At 36.7% G+C, this 19,803-nt stretch overlaps 2 protein-coding genes across 3 annotated transcripts; one reads left to right on the top strand and one right to left on the bottom strand.

The window, feature by feature from the left end:
• Positions 1 to 237: 237 nt before the first annotated feature.
• pin4 (protein (peptidylprolyl cis/trans isomerase) NIMA-interacting, 4 (parvulin)) lies at positions 238 to 5,401 on the bottom strand. The gene is made up of 4 exons (XM_079630817.1): positions 5,250 to 5,401; positions 4,787 to 4,860; positions 994 to 1,113; positions 238 to 557 (listed from the first exon to the last, which is right to left on the bottom strand). The coding sequence occupies exons 1-4, from the start codon at positions 5,284 to 5,286 to the stop codon at positions 399 to 401; spliced, it is 390 nt and encodes a 129-aa protein (XP_079486943.1). The 5' UTR covers positions 5,287 to 5,401; the 3' UTR covers positions 238 to 398.
• Positions 5,402 to 6,242: 841 nt separating this feature from the next.
• Positions 6,243 to 11,512, top strand: nek12 (NIMA-related kinase 12). Of its 2 annotated transcripts, none has more exons than XM_079630812.1 (3): positions 6,243 to 7,893; positions 8,060 to 8,260; positions 9,133 to 11,512. In XM_079630812.1, exons 1-3 carry the CDS (start codon positions 6,777 to 6,779, stop codon positions 9,288 to 9,290), a joined length of 1,476 nt encoding a protein of 491 aa, XP_079486938.1. In that variant the 5' UTR covers positions 6,243 to 6,776; the 3' UTR covers positions 9,291 to 11,512. The 2 variants fall into 2 exon arrangements, with proteins under 2 accessions (XP_079486938.1, XP_079486937.1); XM_079630811.1 differs by having other exon boundaries at positions 6,649 to 7,893; positions 9,127 to 9,419.
• The last annotated feature ends 8,291 nt before the right edge of the window (positions 11,513 to 19,803 follow it).

Raw genomic sequence — 19,803 nt, 5'->3', positions numbered from 1 at the left:
ATACATAATGTACATTATAATGTATTGGTAAATGTCGAAGTTAACATTAACTAAGATTAATAAATGCTGTGGACGTATAGTTCATTCTTAGTTCATGTTAACTAATGAACACTTATTGTAGTGTTACCAAATAAACTATTGTAGTATATAGAAAGCATCAGAATTCTAAGCAACAGAAGACTCACTGGAAATTAGTTACAACAAAATTCGTGGGGAAAAGAGACAAATGAACCAAAAACAGTTTGCTCATTAAGATGAGTTTTTATTAGCTAATATTTACATGGTGATATAAAATAAATCCAAAGTTCCATGACTGCACAATGCATTGTTGCTATGTTGTAAATTCAGTGTTGTAAATTGTACCACAACATCAAGTTTTTCAGTCCTTTTAAGCGGGATCACTTTTTGCCTTCAACCATGATGATGTGGTAACCAAACTTTGTTTTCACGGGAGGATCTGTGTATACGGGTTTGTCCATAGTGCTGACAGCTAGAGCAAATGCTGCATCCTGAAACGGTCCCACCATTGATCCTCTTGTCATCCAGCCAAGGTCACCCTGTCATAAGCAAACCAAAACTTGAAGCTATACAAGCCGTCATTAAGACATTTAGGCTGTCTTGATAAAAAGCAGAATGCGAATAACAAATTACTAAGTACATACTTTGATCGTATCTGTAAAACAAAAGGTATATAAAGATCTGAAGGCACTAGGCAACATGTTCTTCCAGGTATGTGTTTTAGTTTTAGGAAAGGATGGACAGAATAAGTAATATTAAATATTATGAGAAATTCTATAGAATAATATGGGTTCAGTGTTCAATGCAAATACAATTGAGGAATTTTCCTGCATGGAAAGTGCATTGAATGATCTTCTGATAAAACAAACAAAAAAACAGTACCCATAGGAACCATAGGAATGAATATTTCTAATAGCATGCAAGTGTCACATTACTGCAACTAATATACTGTTATCTACATGAAAAATGTCTTACTCCTTGTCTGGCTTTGTCCTCACTGTATTGTGCTGCCACTTCACTGAAGCGCATACCAGATTTGAGTTTCTCCATTGCTTCCATACACTTGCCATGCTTTTCACACAGAATATGCCGAACCTAGCAGAAAATAGACCAAAGAAAGGGTGTCAATATGACAAATAAAAATGTCATTTATTTAAATAGCAGTTTGACAGTGACAATGAAACTTCACATCATTCATTAAAAGAGCTTCTGAGACACCTTAGCAAATTTGCAAACAAGTTTGCATATTGTACTATAATAAAACAGTATGATGGAAAAATGGCAAAATAAAGCAACAATAGACGATGCCAATACAAGCAGTTAAAATAATTAATTTCATATAATGATAAAATAAGAATGTTAACATTTAATCAACAATTAACACGTCGTAGTAAACATTTATGAACTACATTTTATAAATGTATTCATATCTATAATATTCATATAAATGTATATTCATTAGAATCAGTGTAAGTTTTGTTATTAAAAACAACACACAAAAAAACTTTAAATGCTAAGATTGGTGTTTGTAAAAACATCTAAAAAGGACTATACCAGTGCTATGTTTCTATCACTTCAGGGTTTCTGCAGGTTTTAAGAAGAATAATTTAAGACTTTTTAAGAACATTTTGGGAATTTATTGAAGGTAACACAATTTCACTATGTTTTTTTAAAAGTAAATGTCTAGGGAGAAACACAATGAGTTGTGTTTTTTCAAAACACTTTAGATTTTGAAAATACAACTTCCAACAGATCTCCCAAACTTTTTCATTCAATTGACAAAAGTTGCATGAAAACCTCTTCTCCCAACCACTAGAATATGGACATAACATTTACCGGTACTTTTCCTTCTGATCACACTGCAAAAAAAGTTACGATTTTCCTCAGTATTTTTTGTTTTGTTTTCCAGTGCAATAGTCTAAAGATTCTTAAATCATGATGCGTTTACTGGATAAACAAAATTAAATAAAAAAATGAAGTCTTGTTATCAAACAAAGTGAGGTTAGCGACCCCTAGCGGTGAAAAAATTACATAAATCAAAGTTTTGGCATTAAATGTTGCATGTATTTCAATAAAATTGATATCTTCATCAGTATTTTGTCCTGTGTTCCAATACAAAGTCTCGAAAATTAACAGAATGAAGTGAGTTTATGCTTAAAACAATGACAAATATGACGTGATTAATGAGACGCCATACCGGGGATATAAAGGAATAAGGACATTTAATTCTACCGAACTATCCGCAAGTGCTGAATTGCTAGGCACACAGGTGAGTTTATTAGACGAATGAAACTTGTGAGGTAACGCAGCGCTGTTTCACTTGGTCTACACTATCACAGTAAACTGCATTTGAGTGTGGTAAAAGGTATTCTAGGTGTTAGTTCGGCGTGACGTCAATACGACAAATTATCAAATTGGCAGGCCCACTTATTGCGCGCGCAGACACCAGGGAAACTTAAACCAGCAGCTGATTCCTGTGGATACTGGACATGCATGTCGAGGAGACGCTGTGCTCTACAATGTGAGGAAAAATACTTTTTTTTTTCACTGCCCAAGGAGGAGCATGTAAAGAATCTGTGGTTAAAATTAATCTTTACCATGATACCACAGCAGTATAATCCTAAACTTTTCCTTCTAACTTTATTTTACTGACGAGTCACGACTGCTTCTCAAATATCGGAGTTCAAAGCAGGATTCGCAAACCGCTTGCTCTTGAAAGACGGTGTTCAAAATACTAGTTTTGAGTTTTACATTGTGTAGGTCTCCTGCTAACTGGCTAACTCATGTTATCACTGTCTTACTGAAATACTTCTGCTAATCAGCTGTGGGCCACTATTACATAAAACTCTGTCTATTAATGCAGATTGTATGTCGTTCTCACTACTTTGAGGCAAGATTAAGCATGGAGCAAGATTTGTTTTACCAATGTTTATGCTACATCAGTCATTCAAGCTAGAGCTTGGCTAATGTATACATTGCATACATGCACTGCTATTGATACAGTTTCCACGTGTTCACCACAATATATTAGAAACATACTCTGAGTCTGTAAATAAATTAGTACAAGTAAAATAATCGGTTGACATGCACTTGTTAATGCTGATGGTGAGGAATTGCGACATCTCGAGTAGTGAATCACCAAAACGTCCTGCTCAAGTCGTCCTTGCGATGGAGGTTCGGGTTGAATAACTAGTTTTTCTAGTGTTTCATCATCGGACTCGCGCTCGGATTGATATGGTAAAATCGACGTCATTGTTTGTAGTTTACGGTGTAGGAAGCTTCAGGACATGCAGAGCCGATGTAGATATGGCAAATGGGAGTTTTTGTTTTCTACGTGTGCTGTATGCGGTAAACCAATCACAGCAGACTGAGCCGTCTGGCCAATCAGAGCAGAGTAGCTCGCGGATAGGAGGGATCGATTCATTTGGCGAGTCGTTTGAGAATCATTGAAAATCTGGTGATGTGCAAATGTAAATTAGGAGAAAATGTTTAACGAATCGTCAGAAGTTTTTAAAGTATTTAGATCTATTCCCATCACATTAAATGTTGCCGTGATGAGCATTGAGCAAGCAGATGACAAGTCTGTTGATGATCGCGAGAATGAAGATCTTATCATTGCAACGCAATTTCTGCACTCTCACGAATGCTTTCACGAATGCAAACACGATGATGTAAATACAGTAAGAGCTTCGTTGTGCAGTGTAACGTGCGTCATTGATTTCATAACGAGTTTGGCAAGTGTCCAGATAAACTTGCGCTGTGTGGAAAGATTGTTATTTGATCGCTTTCTGAATATAATTTATTCACAATTTAAATACGATTATTTCGTATATTTCGTATTATCACTGGCTTGACTTACTGATGCATAAACAGTATTGAACGATTTTGAGAGAAAGATTACCTGTCTGAACTTTCAACAATTGCACATCAGAAATTGTTGCTTGGTAGCTTGATCGATTTATTTTCAGACGTTGTTTTTTCACCTGCAGAACTTCCGATGATTCGGCTGCGCAGTTTCGCCTGGCATTGAGCATGGGCTGGCATATGCAAATTTTTGGAGGCGTACATATTAATGATCCCGACAGTGTTATGTGGAGATTCGCCTATTTTTTAGGGGTGTTTTTCAGAAACGAGATTTAAATAAGAAGGAGAAAACAATGGTATTTGAGACTCACTGCATGTCATGTCCATATACTGAACTCTTGTTATTTAACTATGCCAAGATAAATTGAATTTCAAATTCTAGGGCACCTTTAAGATCTGCAGAAACCCTGATAATAGTTTTTATTAATATTTTGAAATCATTTTGAATCTTTATATTTTCTGCTTTCATAGTTAAAGTTGTTATTTTTGGTCGTTTTGTGTTATCTAAATATGTCTATATAGTTTTTATTTGTATTTCAGCTTTATTTGTATTTTAGTACCTCAAGTTAAACTAAAAAAAGAGAAATGTTGCCTTGCCAACTAGCTGGCACATTTATTTTATTTCGAAGTGCACTGTAAAAAAAAAAAAAAAAAATCATGATTTATCACAATTTCTTTCCTTTTGTCAAATCAATGTGGTTCAGATAATATAATATTTTGAGTTTCTGTTAATTAAGCCATCACCATTGTATTAACTCAATTTTCATTTGAATGATCTCAATATTTTAAGGCAATCAGGTTACTTACTTTTTAAAGTGAAACCAACAATAGTTTTTACAGTGCGACGATTTTTGATGGTTTTAGTTAACTATAATAACCCTGTAGCATACAGACAGATGTTTACCTTTACTGCAGTACCTCCTTTCTGAGCCTTCTCCTTCTTCTCACTGTCTCCTCCACTGCCTGAAGCAGCAGCCCCTGCACAGATACAACATCTATCTTAGCATCTGAAAAGTACAACAAGGCAATTTAAATAATACTTATCCATTTGTATGTATATGTTACAATTGCCACAATTAAGCGAATCGGACATCTGGACATTCTTCACACATTTATTGCTTGTATAGCACATTTAATACAATGGCCAATACAATACAGAATGGCCTGAAATGTTCCACTAAGTTAGTTAGTGTTGTATAAAACAAGACCACATCAGCTGAAATAGTATAACAATTACAATCCGTTAGCCACAAACACTAAGCTAGCTAGCATGTCAGCAAATAGTGCAACACTTAAAAATGTGCTATAAAATTGGATATGGTATTTGTTCAATTTTATTCGTTCAGCACCATATATTTGTTATTTACCTTTAGCGCCTTTGCCACCCTTTCCTTTTGGTGGCATTTTCTATCTCCTCGTGTTGGATGTGTGTGTTTCCAGCAGTCTATGGCTTCCACTGAAGCCTCTGCTACTAGCTCACAGGAGGAGCTAGTAACTCACTGTTTCCCACGCGGTTAGCCTGAAAATTGCACGGAAGCTTTTTTCAACGTACAGTTTTACAGTATACTTTATGTCAGTCTATATTGTGCAGTAAACAACATATGCAAATGCAACAACTGAAGACGATTATTATAAGAAAGTGTAAATGCAAACATTTGCGCAGACATTAGAGATGATGCGCTTGAATTCAATTAGAGAGCTTAACAATTTTCTGTTTTCTCTTCAGCAATGATCCATTTTTTTATTCATGGTGATGACAAGTATGAGTTCATGTGTTTTAATTGCAACTGTATTTTTGCATTTTATGTTTAAAAAAAGATTATAATAGTAAGGTTTCGAGAATCACATTGATGTGAAAATGTGTCCAAGCCATAGGGTAGTTATACGTAGATGTCAAATTCGACGGTGAAAGCATGTCCGCTGCAGACACGTCGCCGCGCCCGCCATCTTGGAACGGTCAGCGTATCATCATCATCACTCACGGTAATAATGAATGATTCCATAACATTGCGCAGGTTCTTGTTGTGAAATGGCCGATATTAAAATGATCGAAGAAATTGGATAACTTTTCACATGTGTGATTGCGTTGCTTGTTTTAATATGTTTTTGTGTATTAACTCAATAACTTTTACTGTGGTAACTTTTTAATGTTGTACAGCTGACGCGTTCGTCTTGTTGTATTGTGTTAGTTTAGCTAAATCATCTGCTGCGGTTTATTACAGATATATCGCTCAGTCAACATCGCTTCACGGAGTTCGCTTCACGGTGTTCACGGAGCGGCTTTGACCGATCCAATATGGCGGACGGCGGCCATAGAAACAGCCACTTGTAAATAATGTGACTCTATTGTATGTATATCTAGTGTCCAGTCCAAGCGAACAAACACGACAGAGTACTCATTTGTGAAAGGTATGGATTTTTATTGCAGATTTTTTTTTTTTAAATGTTCGATGTGATTAGTTTTGCGCAGTTATATTTTACATTACGCCTTCGTCATTTTAATTAAGCAATGTATTTGCCTTAGGTAAGGTTAGCTAAAGTTCGAAACGAATCGGATTACCTTTTGTTGAGAAGGAGCTGCCATGGTAACATGAAGACAACACAGTCGCCTTCTTCTCCTGACACGACGCATTGTCTAAAAAAATATTTTACAAATAGTTTTTTTTATCAATAAGGCATGAAGACCCAAAGGTAATAAAGATTTTAAGGATGTTTGTTTTCCGAAAAAAGTTTGTTTCAACCATAATGACGGTTTGACAACCTAACTGTTAAGTTATGCGATTCATTTTCTAGTGTCAATAATCATATCCAGCTCTCAACGACATAACGTAAACGAAATGTTTCTGCAACCAAGGGCATAAAGAAGATGTTTGATGAATGAATAGGTTCAAGACATGGAGAAATATGATAATGTACTGAATCTTGGCAGAGGAGGAGCAGGCGTTGTAATGTTGATGAAACATGTTGATACAAAGAAATTATGTGCAGTCAAGAGAATTCATGTGGACAGTTCCCGAAAAACAAAGTCCAAAGATGTTGTGTTGCAAGAGGCTGACATTCTCAGGAGCTTGAAGCATCCTCATATTATAACATGGATTGACACTTTTTTTGACACAACTAATGCGTATATTTACATTGTTATGGATTATTGTGACGGTGGAACGTTGGATGACCACATTAAAGAACAGAAGAGTGGGGAATACTTTGAAGAATGCAAAATTATGAACTGGTTTGTGCAAGTTGTCATGGCCGTCAGTTATATCCACTATGAAAAGATCCTTCACAGAGATATCAAGCCGTCCAATGTGCTGTTAACCAAGAGAGGTGTGATTAAGCTTGGGGATTTTGGAATATCAAAGATTATGAATCACACGCTAGATATGGCCTCCACCTGTGTGGGAACCCCCAGTTATCTGAGTCCTGAACTCTGTCAGGATGTCCCATACAGCATCAAATCTGACATATGGGCTGTTGGCTGCCTACTATATGAGATGTGTGCCCTCAGACCAGCGTTTGAAGCAAAAAATCTCCTAAGTCTGTTTTACAAGATCATAAAAGGGGAGTACATCAAGGTCCCCGAGAGGTATTCAGAGGACATCCATACATTAATCGGGAAAATGCTGTCCGTGGTTCCTGAAAACAGACCGAGTGCGAGCAGCATGCTTAGCATGACCTACGTGCAGGAACATCTGGGAAACTTCATCGAGCACCAGGAGAAAGAATTTACAAAGGTGAATGCTGAATCCAGACCTCAAACAAAAGTAGACTTTAACGTAGAAAACGCATCTATGGAAAGCAGAACAGATAGTGCCTCATCTGTCTCTGACAAGACACTGCAAATAGAGATGTCACTCAGTGCTGAGGACGAAGTGGTCCATGAGGGAACAGAGTCTGATTATTCAGAGGACTTTGATGAACATGATAGCTATGTGTCCTCCGAGGATGTTTCGAGGGAAGATGTCTCCTCCAGCCTTGCCAATGTGGTTGAAGAGGCATTTGAGGAATCTAACGGTAAGTGTGTAATGTAATCATATTAATTATGTTTTCCATTGTTTTATTATTATTATTATTATGAGGCAACATCCAAGGCAACAGGCGTAGGCTGATGGTGATCTAAGAATTTTTGCTGGCTTTCCTAACACCTTCGAGTATTCTCTGCATGTATCATTTATGACAGTTGTGCCCGATGATGAGGACATCTCTGACTATCCAGATGACTTTGAAGAAGCTGAGGATGATGACCTGGCTGAGGTAGTCAGCTACGCCAGAGATGCGCTGAACTGTGTTCCAGAGAATGATGCGTTTGATGTGGAATTGGAGCTCAAAGATGCAGGAGGTTTCTCTGTCACAATGAAACTGTTAAAAGAGAAATACATGGGTAAGCATGCACATATCAAATTGGCAGCACTTTATTTTGATGGTCAACTTTTGTTAAGTAACTTTACAACTACATGTCAGCTAACTCTCATTAGAGTATTAATAGACTGTCTGCTTAATATCTGCTAACACTTTATTTTGATACTCCCCAACTGACATTCAACTAACTATATGTAAGTCCCTTTTTCCTGTATATAAAGTCAGAGCTAGAGTTAGTTGACATGTAGTTGCAAAGTTACTTGTATTACTTGTATGTTTTTTCCCTTGGTCTGTCTTAATTATATTTTACTTCAGTGATTAATTTAACAACCTGCTTTAAAATTTGTTTAAACAGTTAAAAGAATAGGTCACCCCAAAAATATTTTTGTCATCATTTAGTCACCCTTAAGTTGTTCCAACCCTGTTTGAGTTTCTTTCTTCGGTTGAACACAAAATAACATATTTTGAAGAATGTTGGTAACTAGACAATTGACGGTAGCCATTGACTTCCATAGTATTTTTTTTCTTTCTACTATGGAAGTCAATGTCTGGAGACCAACATTCTTCAAAATATGTTTTTGTGTTCAAAAGAAGAAAGAAACTCATACAGGTTTGGAACAATATTATACAAGGGTGAGTATATGATTAAAAAAAATCTTTTTTTTTACCCCTTTAATGATTTGGAGAGCATAATAATTACTGCTATTATTGTTTCAGAGCATTTGAATTAATATATATATATATATATATATATATATATATATATACACACAGTGCCTAATAAGTGAACACACCCATATATCAGTATAGTCCTGATTACTGTTTGCCAACCAATCTGTTTCTCAGAGTGTCTCTGCATAATTAAGTAAATGCTGTTCTGCTTTGGAGTTATAGAGGATGTTGGAGCCTCAGTCTATGATGAAATCAGTGAGCACTTTCTGAATGGCCTCACGCCAGAAGACCTGCAGCCACAGTTCCAGCACATGATCGGGACAGACCATCTGGAGACCTGCTACCTCATTTTCAACCTCGACCAAGAAACAACATGCTGAATCATGCCTGTCCTATTTAGAGAAATTAATTTTCCTTGTTTTAACAGTCCGTGCTGACATAATGATGAACTTCAGCAAATGCTGGAATTGTATGAAAAATTTAGAGTATATTAAATACAAAATTGTGTAATATATATAATGAATTATAACTAATATAAAATAGTGTGATTTTATAGATATTTGTCATCAATAATTTGTTTACCAAGCATTCAGTGCTCTTTTGAAAGTGTTACCCAGTATAACCAGTAGGTGGCACTCTATAGTAAGAAAATGTGTGGTGTTACATACCAATCCAGAAAATGAACGCATCATAGTTTCTCATCTTGGCATTATCAGTCACATCACAGGACTGAAGTATAAAACTGCTGCCTTTTAAATACCCTGTATAATGGATACAGAAATTCATTATATCAATGCCACCCAGCCGACTGCTTTTTGAAAAGATTTAACACATTTCTTAAATTCTTATTTACAAAAATGATCTCTCAACATGTCCATTAAAGAATGCTTGTAAATGTGAACGCAGTGGAGAATATCATGTGAACGTTTCCTCCTGAGATTTCACTCCATTATTGAAATGTAAAAGGGATTCTGATTCTGTAAATTTATGGGTCACAGCTGCAGTTGTTTTCCATTTAAGGCGTTTTTCCTTAAACAAGTCCAGATTCTTCCAGCAGGGAATTAGTCAGTGTGATAGAGAAACTGCCAAGTGTAACTGTATACATGGCCCTGTGTTATATTTTATTTAAGAATGTTCACAATCTGCCCTCAGAGGAAAGTGTGTTATCTTATCAATATGAGATAGGTCTCCTCACGCAATGTTTTTTTAATTTATTTTGTCTTTTTTAATATCTTTAAACATGAAATAATAAGAAAAATGATTTTACTCAAACTAGTATCAGTCCCAGCCAGGAAGGGCTGTTTTTTGTGTGTATCATGAGACATGAGAATCCTCGTTCTTCAAAAACCAAGGTCATGTTGATGTTAAAGCTAGTGTGCACTTTTATAGATTGGAAAAAACAGAACACCTCAAGCCACAAATGAAGTCCCATCTTACAAACTTAAAAAGCTGTTTTTCACTTAGACTTAAGTTATCCACTGTAAAGAAAACAACTCTGAACATTAAAAATGTAAAGTCATTCCCTCAAAATACATTTATTTTTTATAATGCAATGTTCTGAAAGAAGTAAAACATGGACTGAGGAGTCATTCAGTATAGAGCTTTAAAAATGTTCCATAAGCCTGATGGATTGTCTTGCATGTTTTTTTATTTATCCACCTATGCATTTAGAAGAGTGGATGAGAGACCAGAATAGATGCAAACGTAGCAATCACCTCTATGCCTTGTCACTTTAAAACCTGTCAATATTTCATCCATAGTAAAACTACGGGAGAGCTTGTTACTTGTGTCTTTAGGGCTCTGTACAAAGTTTGATGCATTATTGATTGATTTCTGCACGAGTGTTTCGCTCTTTAGCTCAACTTGATTTTTTTGTTTGCATATTTTTCAAAAATGAGACCATAGGATCCTAATTAAGTGTATTTGTTTGTTTTTATAACTGAGTTATGACTTGCATTTCTAAAAGTTTCTGAAATTATAATTAGATTGTTCCTTTATTCTTTCGTGTTGGTGTGTCCTAATTATATTTTACTTCATGAATTGGTGAATTGAACAACCTGCTTTCAATTATGACAACTTTTGGTGTAGTTTTTGCATGTTATTGAATATGGCAATATTAATGTATTTGGTATTGGTGGACTATCTGCTAGGCTGCTGCTTCTGTTGATTATTGCTGCAAGTATTGATTTGCTTCTGCTTAAACTCAGACATGATGCTGTGAGCAGGCAAGCTGCTGCTGCTGCATAAATAGACATACATAAATGCTATAGCAGATCTAGGCAGGTGGAACTGGGGGAGGTGGAGGATTTCAGAGGAAGCAGACTGTTTAAATAAAACAGCAGAAGCAGAGAGTGCTACATGTGTGTATTTGCGTAGCCACTGGTGGCTTTTTACTTCACCACGTGAGTGCCTTGGAGTATTTCATCGTCAGATTATTTAAATGTTGAGCAAGCAATCTCATTGGCTGCAGAATCAGCAGAGGCCAATCAGCTTGTGCCATGCAATAATGTTGTGATTGCTGACAGATTGCATGTAAAGGACATATCAGCCTGCGCCCTCCAGTTTTAACATGCAAATTGATTAAAAACATTTGTTATATAGCAATGAGCTTTGTTTGCTTATTATTGCAGATCTTCAAAAAACTTTCCTAAAGGCCTTTTTCTGGCGAACAGCCTCATGCTTATTGGCTTGCCAGACTTATTCAGGAAAGTCCTATTTAACAGTCATGATATTCAAGAGAAAGGAAGTGCTGCAGAGAGAATGGGAGGAAACTCAGGCAAACATGTTTCCCTTGACCTTTAATAGACAGCACATGTCTGGCCTACATTGGTGTGAGATTTCTCTGCTAGATAGCTTAGATTACCATACTGCTCCTCACACATGTGTTCCATTGAAAGCTGGATGTTTAAATTCCTTGTTTGCTTATCAGAACATATTTTTATGGAAAATTCATTGGTTCCAGCAGTACTCTAAATCTCTAACCCACTTGGCTAGATGCATTCAAGACCACAGGAAGGAAGTAAAGAAAAACATCAAAAACTATGCATGAGAGTCAAGCTCACAGCATAAGTTTTGTCCCTCTTACAAGCAGAGGAATACTACAAATCTCCAGGCTGACTGTTGTATGTCACAGCTCTAAAATATTGATGTGCCATTGTTTCCGGTGAAACAGCATCACTGGAGACCAGTGAGTATTAGAGAAGTGAGGTGGAAGATGGTGACAGTAGCCTGCACTCTAACCTGCTCCGCATGCGTCTCCAGAGACGACACATATCTCCAGAGACGACACATATCACAAACCACATCGCACTGTGAAAATCCGCCCTATTCTAACCCAAGAACAGAGGGACTAAAAGCAGCACTGAAAATTACATCTAACTCATCAGCTACGACTGTGTAGAAGGCAAATTGCTTTATCCAGTGGAAGAGTAAATGCCCCATGGAAAGGTTGATGGCACTTTACCTGATCTCACCATCTTGTGCTGACGCTATGTTAAAAATACCTACGACAACAGCTGTCTGAACGGCTTATATCAGGACTGTAGCATGAATCTAACCATGAAACTGTACAGCACAGATTTATACTAGTTCAGCTGTTAGATGTATTGGCTCATAGGTGTTACTACTTTCGAATAACCATTATGCTTCAATTTAATGTTACTCAGTCATTTAGAAAATATGGAAGCTTTTTTACACCTCATAGTACAAGAAATGAAAAAGTAATTTGCGATGATGTGACTTTATATCTTGCAATTGCCATATTGTTTCTCATAATTGTTTAACGTTCCATGTGATTTTGTTGAAATATGACCAAATTATTCTCCACAATGTGACTTTGTTTCGCATAATTGATTTGTAACTCACAATATGAGTTTATATGTCCCAATATTGATTTTATCTCACAATGTGACTTTAAATCTTGCAGTTACAATGTTTTTTCTCACAATGGCAATTTTATAACTTATATTGCGATTCATAGGCCTGTCTCACAATTACTTTATATCTTGCGATACAACTTGAAATATAGCAATTGCGACTTTAAATCTCACAAAATCCAAATTGTATTTTATATCATATAATGACTATGTATTGCAGTGTTTCTCATAATTGCATATTTACTCACAATATGACTTATGTATCTGCTATGTGATTTAAAAATCTCACAATTGTGACATTGTTTCTCATAAACAGGCTTCACCACATAATGTGACTCCTTAAATAATGCTCTTGTTTCACATTAACGGAGAAAATGTAAAGTGGGAAGTTACTAAGTAGGCCTACTGTAACTAGAGTGACTAGAGAACAGTGTTCACATTTCCCCTCACCATGCATGACACGTTAATCCCAAATGATGAGAGCAGGTCAAAGCAATTACATGTTAGAAAGCGGTGTCATGGCACATAATTTCACTTTATTACCTGACATGAAGGAGACCTTGAGGTGTGAGTCGCGGTTCAATCTCCGCCCAGTCTTCGGGGTTTGCGGTGGGGCAGTTTAATAAGAGCTATTGTAAATGTCCTTGTAAATGATCGGTGTCCACAGAGTGCACTTTATGGAGTTTGTAGTGTACTCCTGAGAGGATTATCCTATGACGAGAGGTGAAAGGGTCTTTACGCCTTTCCGACGTAAGCTGAAACTGGCAGAATGTAATTTCCAACTTGACATAATTGATTTCATAGTGCAAAACTCTGACACCACAGATCATGGATATTATCATTGAAATAGGTATTTTAAGTCATGTATGGACAGACTGTTCTCTGGTACAATGTTCTCATGGAGAAAGTGTTTAAAGACCCCCTAGGGTAGATTAACAGGGAGCAAGATCGATTTCTCTCCTCAGATCCTTTAATCCCAGTTTATTGGAAGTCCAGTAACACACAGCACAATATTGTGATATTAAAGGCTATTGGTCCCATTCTGCTATTGTGGTTGTTGCTCCATAATCTTCCTGCGAAGGTATCTCACAGGAGTTGGATCCATATCGCACAATAAATGGTGCAGGAGAATTTGGAAAGGAGTGTTTGATGTATTGAAAGAGTAATAAGCCTAATGCATTTTTGCGATCCCTCAGGCATCTCTTCAACATTAGGATTTCCTTGGCGTTTGTTTTTGATTCACTCATAATTCACAGTGAAGCTCTCATTTGATAGTCCACTGCAGATGGCAGTGTGTGAGGGATTAGACTTTTCAATGACTGTGTAAAAAAAAGTGTAACACCAATACAAGTTACTTCAAAGTTCATTTAATTGATTTGTTCAAAGATGCTTCATTCAGGAACAAAACAAGTGACAGATATACTGTATGCCTACTTCCATTCTATATAGCAGGCGAAAAGTATGTGAAATGCATTCCGCCTTTTATACTTCTTTCTGATGAAAATGGGAGAAGAGTTGTGACTGGCGGTGAAGCGACGCAAACTGATGCTGTAGATCACATGACAACATGACGGATGTAGAACATCTGGATTTCATTATAGGCCCTGAAATCTAAAATGACAAATGGGACACCCTATAGTTTTGTGGATTTCACGATCACATGCACACGGCAGCCATGTAACGTCGATTATGTGTTGACTTTGGTTGTAACTTCACTGCCTTCACAATTACCAAAGTAACTTTCAATATTTGGTCTAAAATGTATGTTTTCAGCACTAACCTCTTGTTTATTCAACATCACACTTGCAATCGTAAACTGTTCTAAACTGGATTTAGATCCAGCATACATAAGGCCAGTAGAGCTTACAATGATAACAGTCACTATGAATCAAAATGATTAAAAGTTGTGAGAATACAAGAGCTTTGTTTCAACAGAAGCTTAAACAGAAGTGCTTTTTATATTTAATATTGGACAAAGACAAGCAGAACTGACCTCCGCAGTGAGCTTTCACCCTTGGTTATTCCTAAAGTCCTAACCATATTTCTCCACGGACCACTTCACATCTCATTTAACAGCGGTATGAAAACCCACGTTTTTCTCAGTGGGTGGTAGCGGTTTTGTAAGGGCTTTGGAAGCCTTCTCACTGGGGGAATCCCATGTTGTGTGGAACACGGCAGAGATTTTGAAGATAAGTCTTGTCTAAATGGAAGATCTGCAGAATGAATTTGATGGACAACTGTGCTTTCCTTTCCAAGATTGCCATCTAAGAATGTGCTGTGCTTCAACCTACCACTGAAAGAGCAGAAATCATATACTTTTTGCATGTGTGAACCTTTGCATGAACGCCATTTCAGTACAGTTAAAAGCCAAATAAATGTCTAGAAGGCAAATAAAGTTCATTACTTCAAATTGAATTTGCCATTATCGAGAAACAGAGGGTGATGATGGCAGGCATCTTCAATGTGCCAGAGAGTGAATGCTCATAACCTTTTCAGACCTCTCTTGCATAATTATGATTAGAGGGGAAGGCAGACAGACACTTTTAACAAATAACCTTTTACACGGTCATCCAATCATCTTTATGCTTTTTAATCTCAACATCCCCCTTTAAAAGCCATTTCAGCTGACTTCAGATGCTCTCAGTGTGGCTGTCTGGGATTTACAGTGCGATGCGATCTGTGGTGCAAATGATCTAATTAGTCAAATATCTCGATTACTTAGATCCGAGGTGGAAGCTTGTCAATTAGAGAGTTGTTTGCTTTAGCTAATTGTAAATGCGTGAAGAATTCTCGTCCTTTTAGGGAGTGCAGAGGCTGCAAACAGGAGGCTGGGATATAAACCGCCTTCATCTGGTAGAAAGAACAGGTCACCTCCTGGGCATGAGGTCAGGTCAACCTCTTTTCACCACTCTTTCTCCTTCAAACGCTCTTTTATCTTTCCATTGCCACAGGAAGGAGATGAATCTCAATGGGTGAAGAGATTTCAAATGCTGGTTTCAGAATGCTGGTTATAACCACCTGCCACTAATGGAAGTGCAATATGAAATTTTTTTGTGTGAATATAAGGTACCGTAGTATGCTTTATGGAAACACTAAGTGTGGTGATGGAGCATTTGTTCTGTGAACATATTTAGTGTGGTTCTTTTGAGGGTACGGGGGAAATGGATTAAACTGATACAATCAAATTGCAACGAGTCAGAGATTAGAGACTAAAGAATTAAGTGCTGATAATTTAACAAACTACTGATAATCCACAGGCAACTGAGACCAGAAACAAACAGCATGGTTTACCTCTACGTGCTTTTCAAAGGAATATGTACATTTATATATAAATACACAGTTACATAGTAGTAATACACATATTGCATACATGTGTTTTATTAAATATTATTACAATTTAACAATTGGGTCCCACTTTATATTAAGTTGCTGTACTTACATCAAAAAATATTGAGATGTGATACGGGTAAGGTTAGGGACATGTGTGGTGGTATGGTTAAGTTTAAGGGTGGGTTAAGGTATAAGGGAAGCGCCAACAGTGTAAATACAAATGTAATTATACATTAATTACAGCTGTAATTACATGCAGGTATTTAAAAAATATAAGTAGAATGTAAAAACATGTATGTACACAATAAGTCCATTGTATCAAATTGTTAATTTCAATGTAAGTAGCCTACATAGTACTTAAAGCCACTTAATATAAAGTGGGACCAACAAGGGTCTTCTATTTTAATATATTTTAAATTGTAATTTATTCCTGTGCTGTTTTCAGCATCATTACTCCAGTCTGCAGAGTCACACGATCCTCCAGAAATCATTCTAATATGCTGATTTGCTGCTCAAGACACAATTCTGATTATTATCAATGTTGAAAACAGCTGTGCTTAATATTTTTGAGCAAACAGTGATACCTTTTCATTCAGGATTCTTTGAGGAATAGAACGTTTAAAAGAACAGCATTTATTTAAAACAGATGTAAAGTAGTCTTTACTATCACTTTTGATCAATTTAATGCATGCATGCTGAATAAAAGTATTAATTTCAGTAAAAAAAAAAGAAAAATCTTACCGACCCCAGATTTGTGAACGTTAGTGTACTCTACAATAAATAAATAAAACCATGTTTAATATACATAACATTTTCTAACCTCTACGGGTTTGTATGAGGCTCATACGATGCATGAACCTAAGATGCATTGAGAAGAATAAAATCAGTTTAGACATGTGTAACAGTCAATGTATCATATGTGGATTATTCCCAGGTCACTAGGCATATCTAATCTTAGCCCTATTTCTTTTTATTTCATACAGACACAAATAACGGTACATTCAACTTGACACATTTCCTCAGGAGCAGTTGCAGGGAGCTAAAGAAAGACTTCATAAGCTATTTGCCTCAAGAAAAAACCTTTTCTCTTGTATCAGTGAAAAATAAAATAAATGGATGTAAATAGGTAAATAGTTTCAAGAGTAATTCAAGACTGATATCTATCTCTCCAAGTTATCTCTAAGTCGTGATCTCCTTTACAATTAGAGGTATAGTATCTTCACAACACATATTTGATACATTTGAGACCACAGTCTTGTGATGAAAGATCAGCTGGATTCAAAGACAAGTACATCAGAGACTTCTGGACCACGCAAAAGCCTAAACCAATTTATATCTTTGTTTCGGAATTGCTTTCTTTGTATGTGGTTGCCTACATTGTTCTCAGTATTTTTCCAAAATCTAATGCTCTGAAAATGTAGCAATACAGCAGGGGTCTTCAACATGAGGTCCACGGCTGTACTGCAGGGGGGCCTGGCAATTATTGTTTATTCTCAATTTTTGTGAAAAACAAAAATACAATATAAAGTAAACTAAAGCCAAAGTTAAGAAGCTAAAATTGTGTCCCACATCAAAATACATCAGATAATATTAAAAATGTTACAAGAATAAGTAATGTACATCAATAATCATTATGTTAACTGCTTTGCAATACAATCATGACATCATAAGAATCATAACAAGGTGTGTAAACATTAATATGGTACAATATGGAGAGGAAAAGCCTAACACACACACACACACACACACACACACACACACACACACACACACACACACACACACACACACACACACACACACACACACACACACACACACACACACACACAGAACTGCACAGAAATAAACCCAATATAATACTTATCCACAGGACAAGTGTTAGTTATGAAGGGTTGTTAGGTGCAAACTGTTGAGGTATTATTTGACACAAAACACTTGCAATGCTAACTGTGTCGGAGGACGTTGTGACGCAAGTGTGACATTACATGCAGTAGGCTAATGAAACAGAGGCATATTACAGTTTTTTTCGATTGCTAAACGACAGTGAGCACAACTGGAGCTACATGTGCAAAACTCTAACTACAGTCTGCACTACCAACAGTCACCTGAGCTAAACAGTTCACATCACCTGCAAAACTCACTCCAAGCAACACAACTCTTACGTAAGGTAAATGAAAATGAGCAGTTTGCTTCAATAGTCTGTAGTAATTTACGGAATTACAGTAATGAGGAAAAAAAGGTAGATACTAAAAGTACATATTGTAATTCAAACAAATAATTGAGGGGCTAATCCTGCCTCTTTCTAGCATCAGGCCACAGGTTTTCATCAACATCACGTCTAATGTTCTCTCTTGCCATGCACCTTCTGGAGTGCCCTATCCATCCCTGCAGTTCTCTGGACTCGTGTCCTCACATCCGGCACGCATGGCTTCCAAAAGAGACATTTGGTCATGTGGGTGGTGACCAAACACTTTCCACCTCCAGGCAGAAAAAAACTCCTCTATTGGGTTGAGGAAGGGTGAATATGCAGGCAGGTACAAAACCATAAATCTGCGACAATAGCATTTTCCTGCGCATCTGAAAATATTTTTCCTCTTCCTCGTGTTGGGGCCAGCCTTTGGGTCCTTTTGTATATTACAGTATATACAGTAATACAGTAAAAACTATTTTACAGTAAAACTTACTGTAATATATATATCTGTGTAAATTTTCTATAATTGCAAAACAAAATATATTACTGTAATGTTCTCATTTACTGTAAGGATGTAAATCTCACCTGTTTCAGCTGAAGTTGCCATCAGCAGTGTTTGAAAGGCACAAGGCTGAAATCTATTCTGTTTTGAATGTGTGGTTCACAGTTTTGACAGCAGTGTGTTAGCATTTGAACAAAGTGCTGTAAATCCACAGTGTTGTGCAGGTTGTGGTTAAAGTCATGGGATAAGTGTGTAGAGTTTTGAAAACTGTGTTCAAGCAATGAAAAACGAACTAGAGTTTGGTCCACATGAACTGCTGCTGTGCAGACTGTAGTTAGAGTTTTGCACATGTAGCTCCAGTTGTGCTCACTGTCGTTTAGCAATCGAAAAAAACTGTAAAGCCCTGTTCAGATTGATGGTGTAATGTAATTTTACCACAGGAGAGGACGTCTGTAATATGAATGGTCAATTCGAACAGGATAAGAGATTTTGGAAGGGGTAACTCGATTCACCTCCCTGTCGTTATGTGCGTATTAGCTTCCTGATATCGCGTGCGCAAACACATAAAATCTATATAACTATTTATTAAATTAATTCAATTCTGATAGGGTTATGTTGGTAATAGGCACTTATCTAAAGCTAAAATAAGTTTTGTGCTTCTAACAAGTGCTTTCAACCTTCTTTTTGAACTGATCGGTACGTGGAAAACCTTTGAGTTTTGCCACAGACTTGACGTCCCACCACCTAAAACACCACTGAATGCTTTTTAAAGCACATCCTTACTTGAAAATCTGCGAAAAACTAATTTTAAGCAGGAAATGACGGAATATTTACGTACATATTTACGTCTCTTGCACGGGATTAGTGTTACCTGAGGTAATTTTTCCAGACCATTTTCCAGAAGGTAAAAGTCGCTGTAATCTTTTGTCCGTAATGATTACTGAGATGGCACATTCGGACGGGACTAAAATCACTGAGAAGCTCTGGTAATA

Source organism: Phoxinus phoxinus (assembly GCF_949152265.1).
Source record: "Phoxinus phoxinus genome assembly, chromosome: 12".
In the NCBI taxonomy this organism is placed as follows: domain Eukaryota; kingdom Metazoa; phylum Chordata; class Actinopteri; order Cypriniformes; family Leuciscidae; genus Phoxinus; species Phoxinus phoxinus.
The sequence above is the reverse complement of the archived record's forward strand: the minus strand, read 5'-3'. Positions and strand labels throughout refer to the sequence as shown.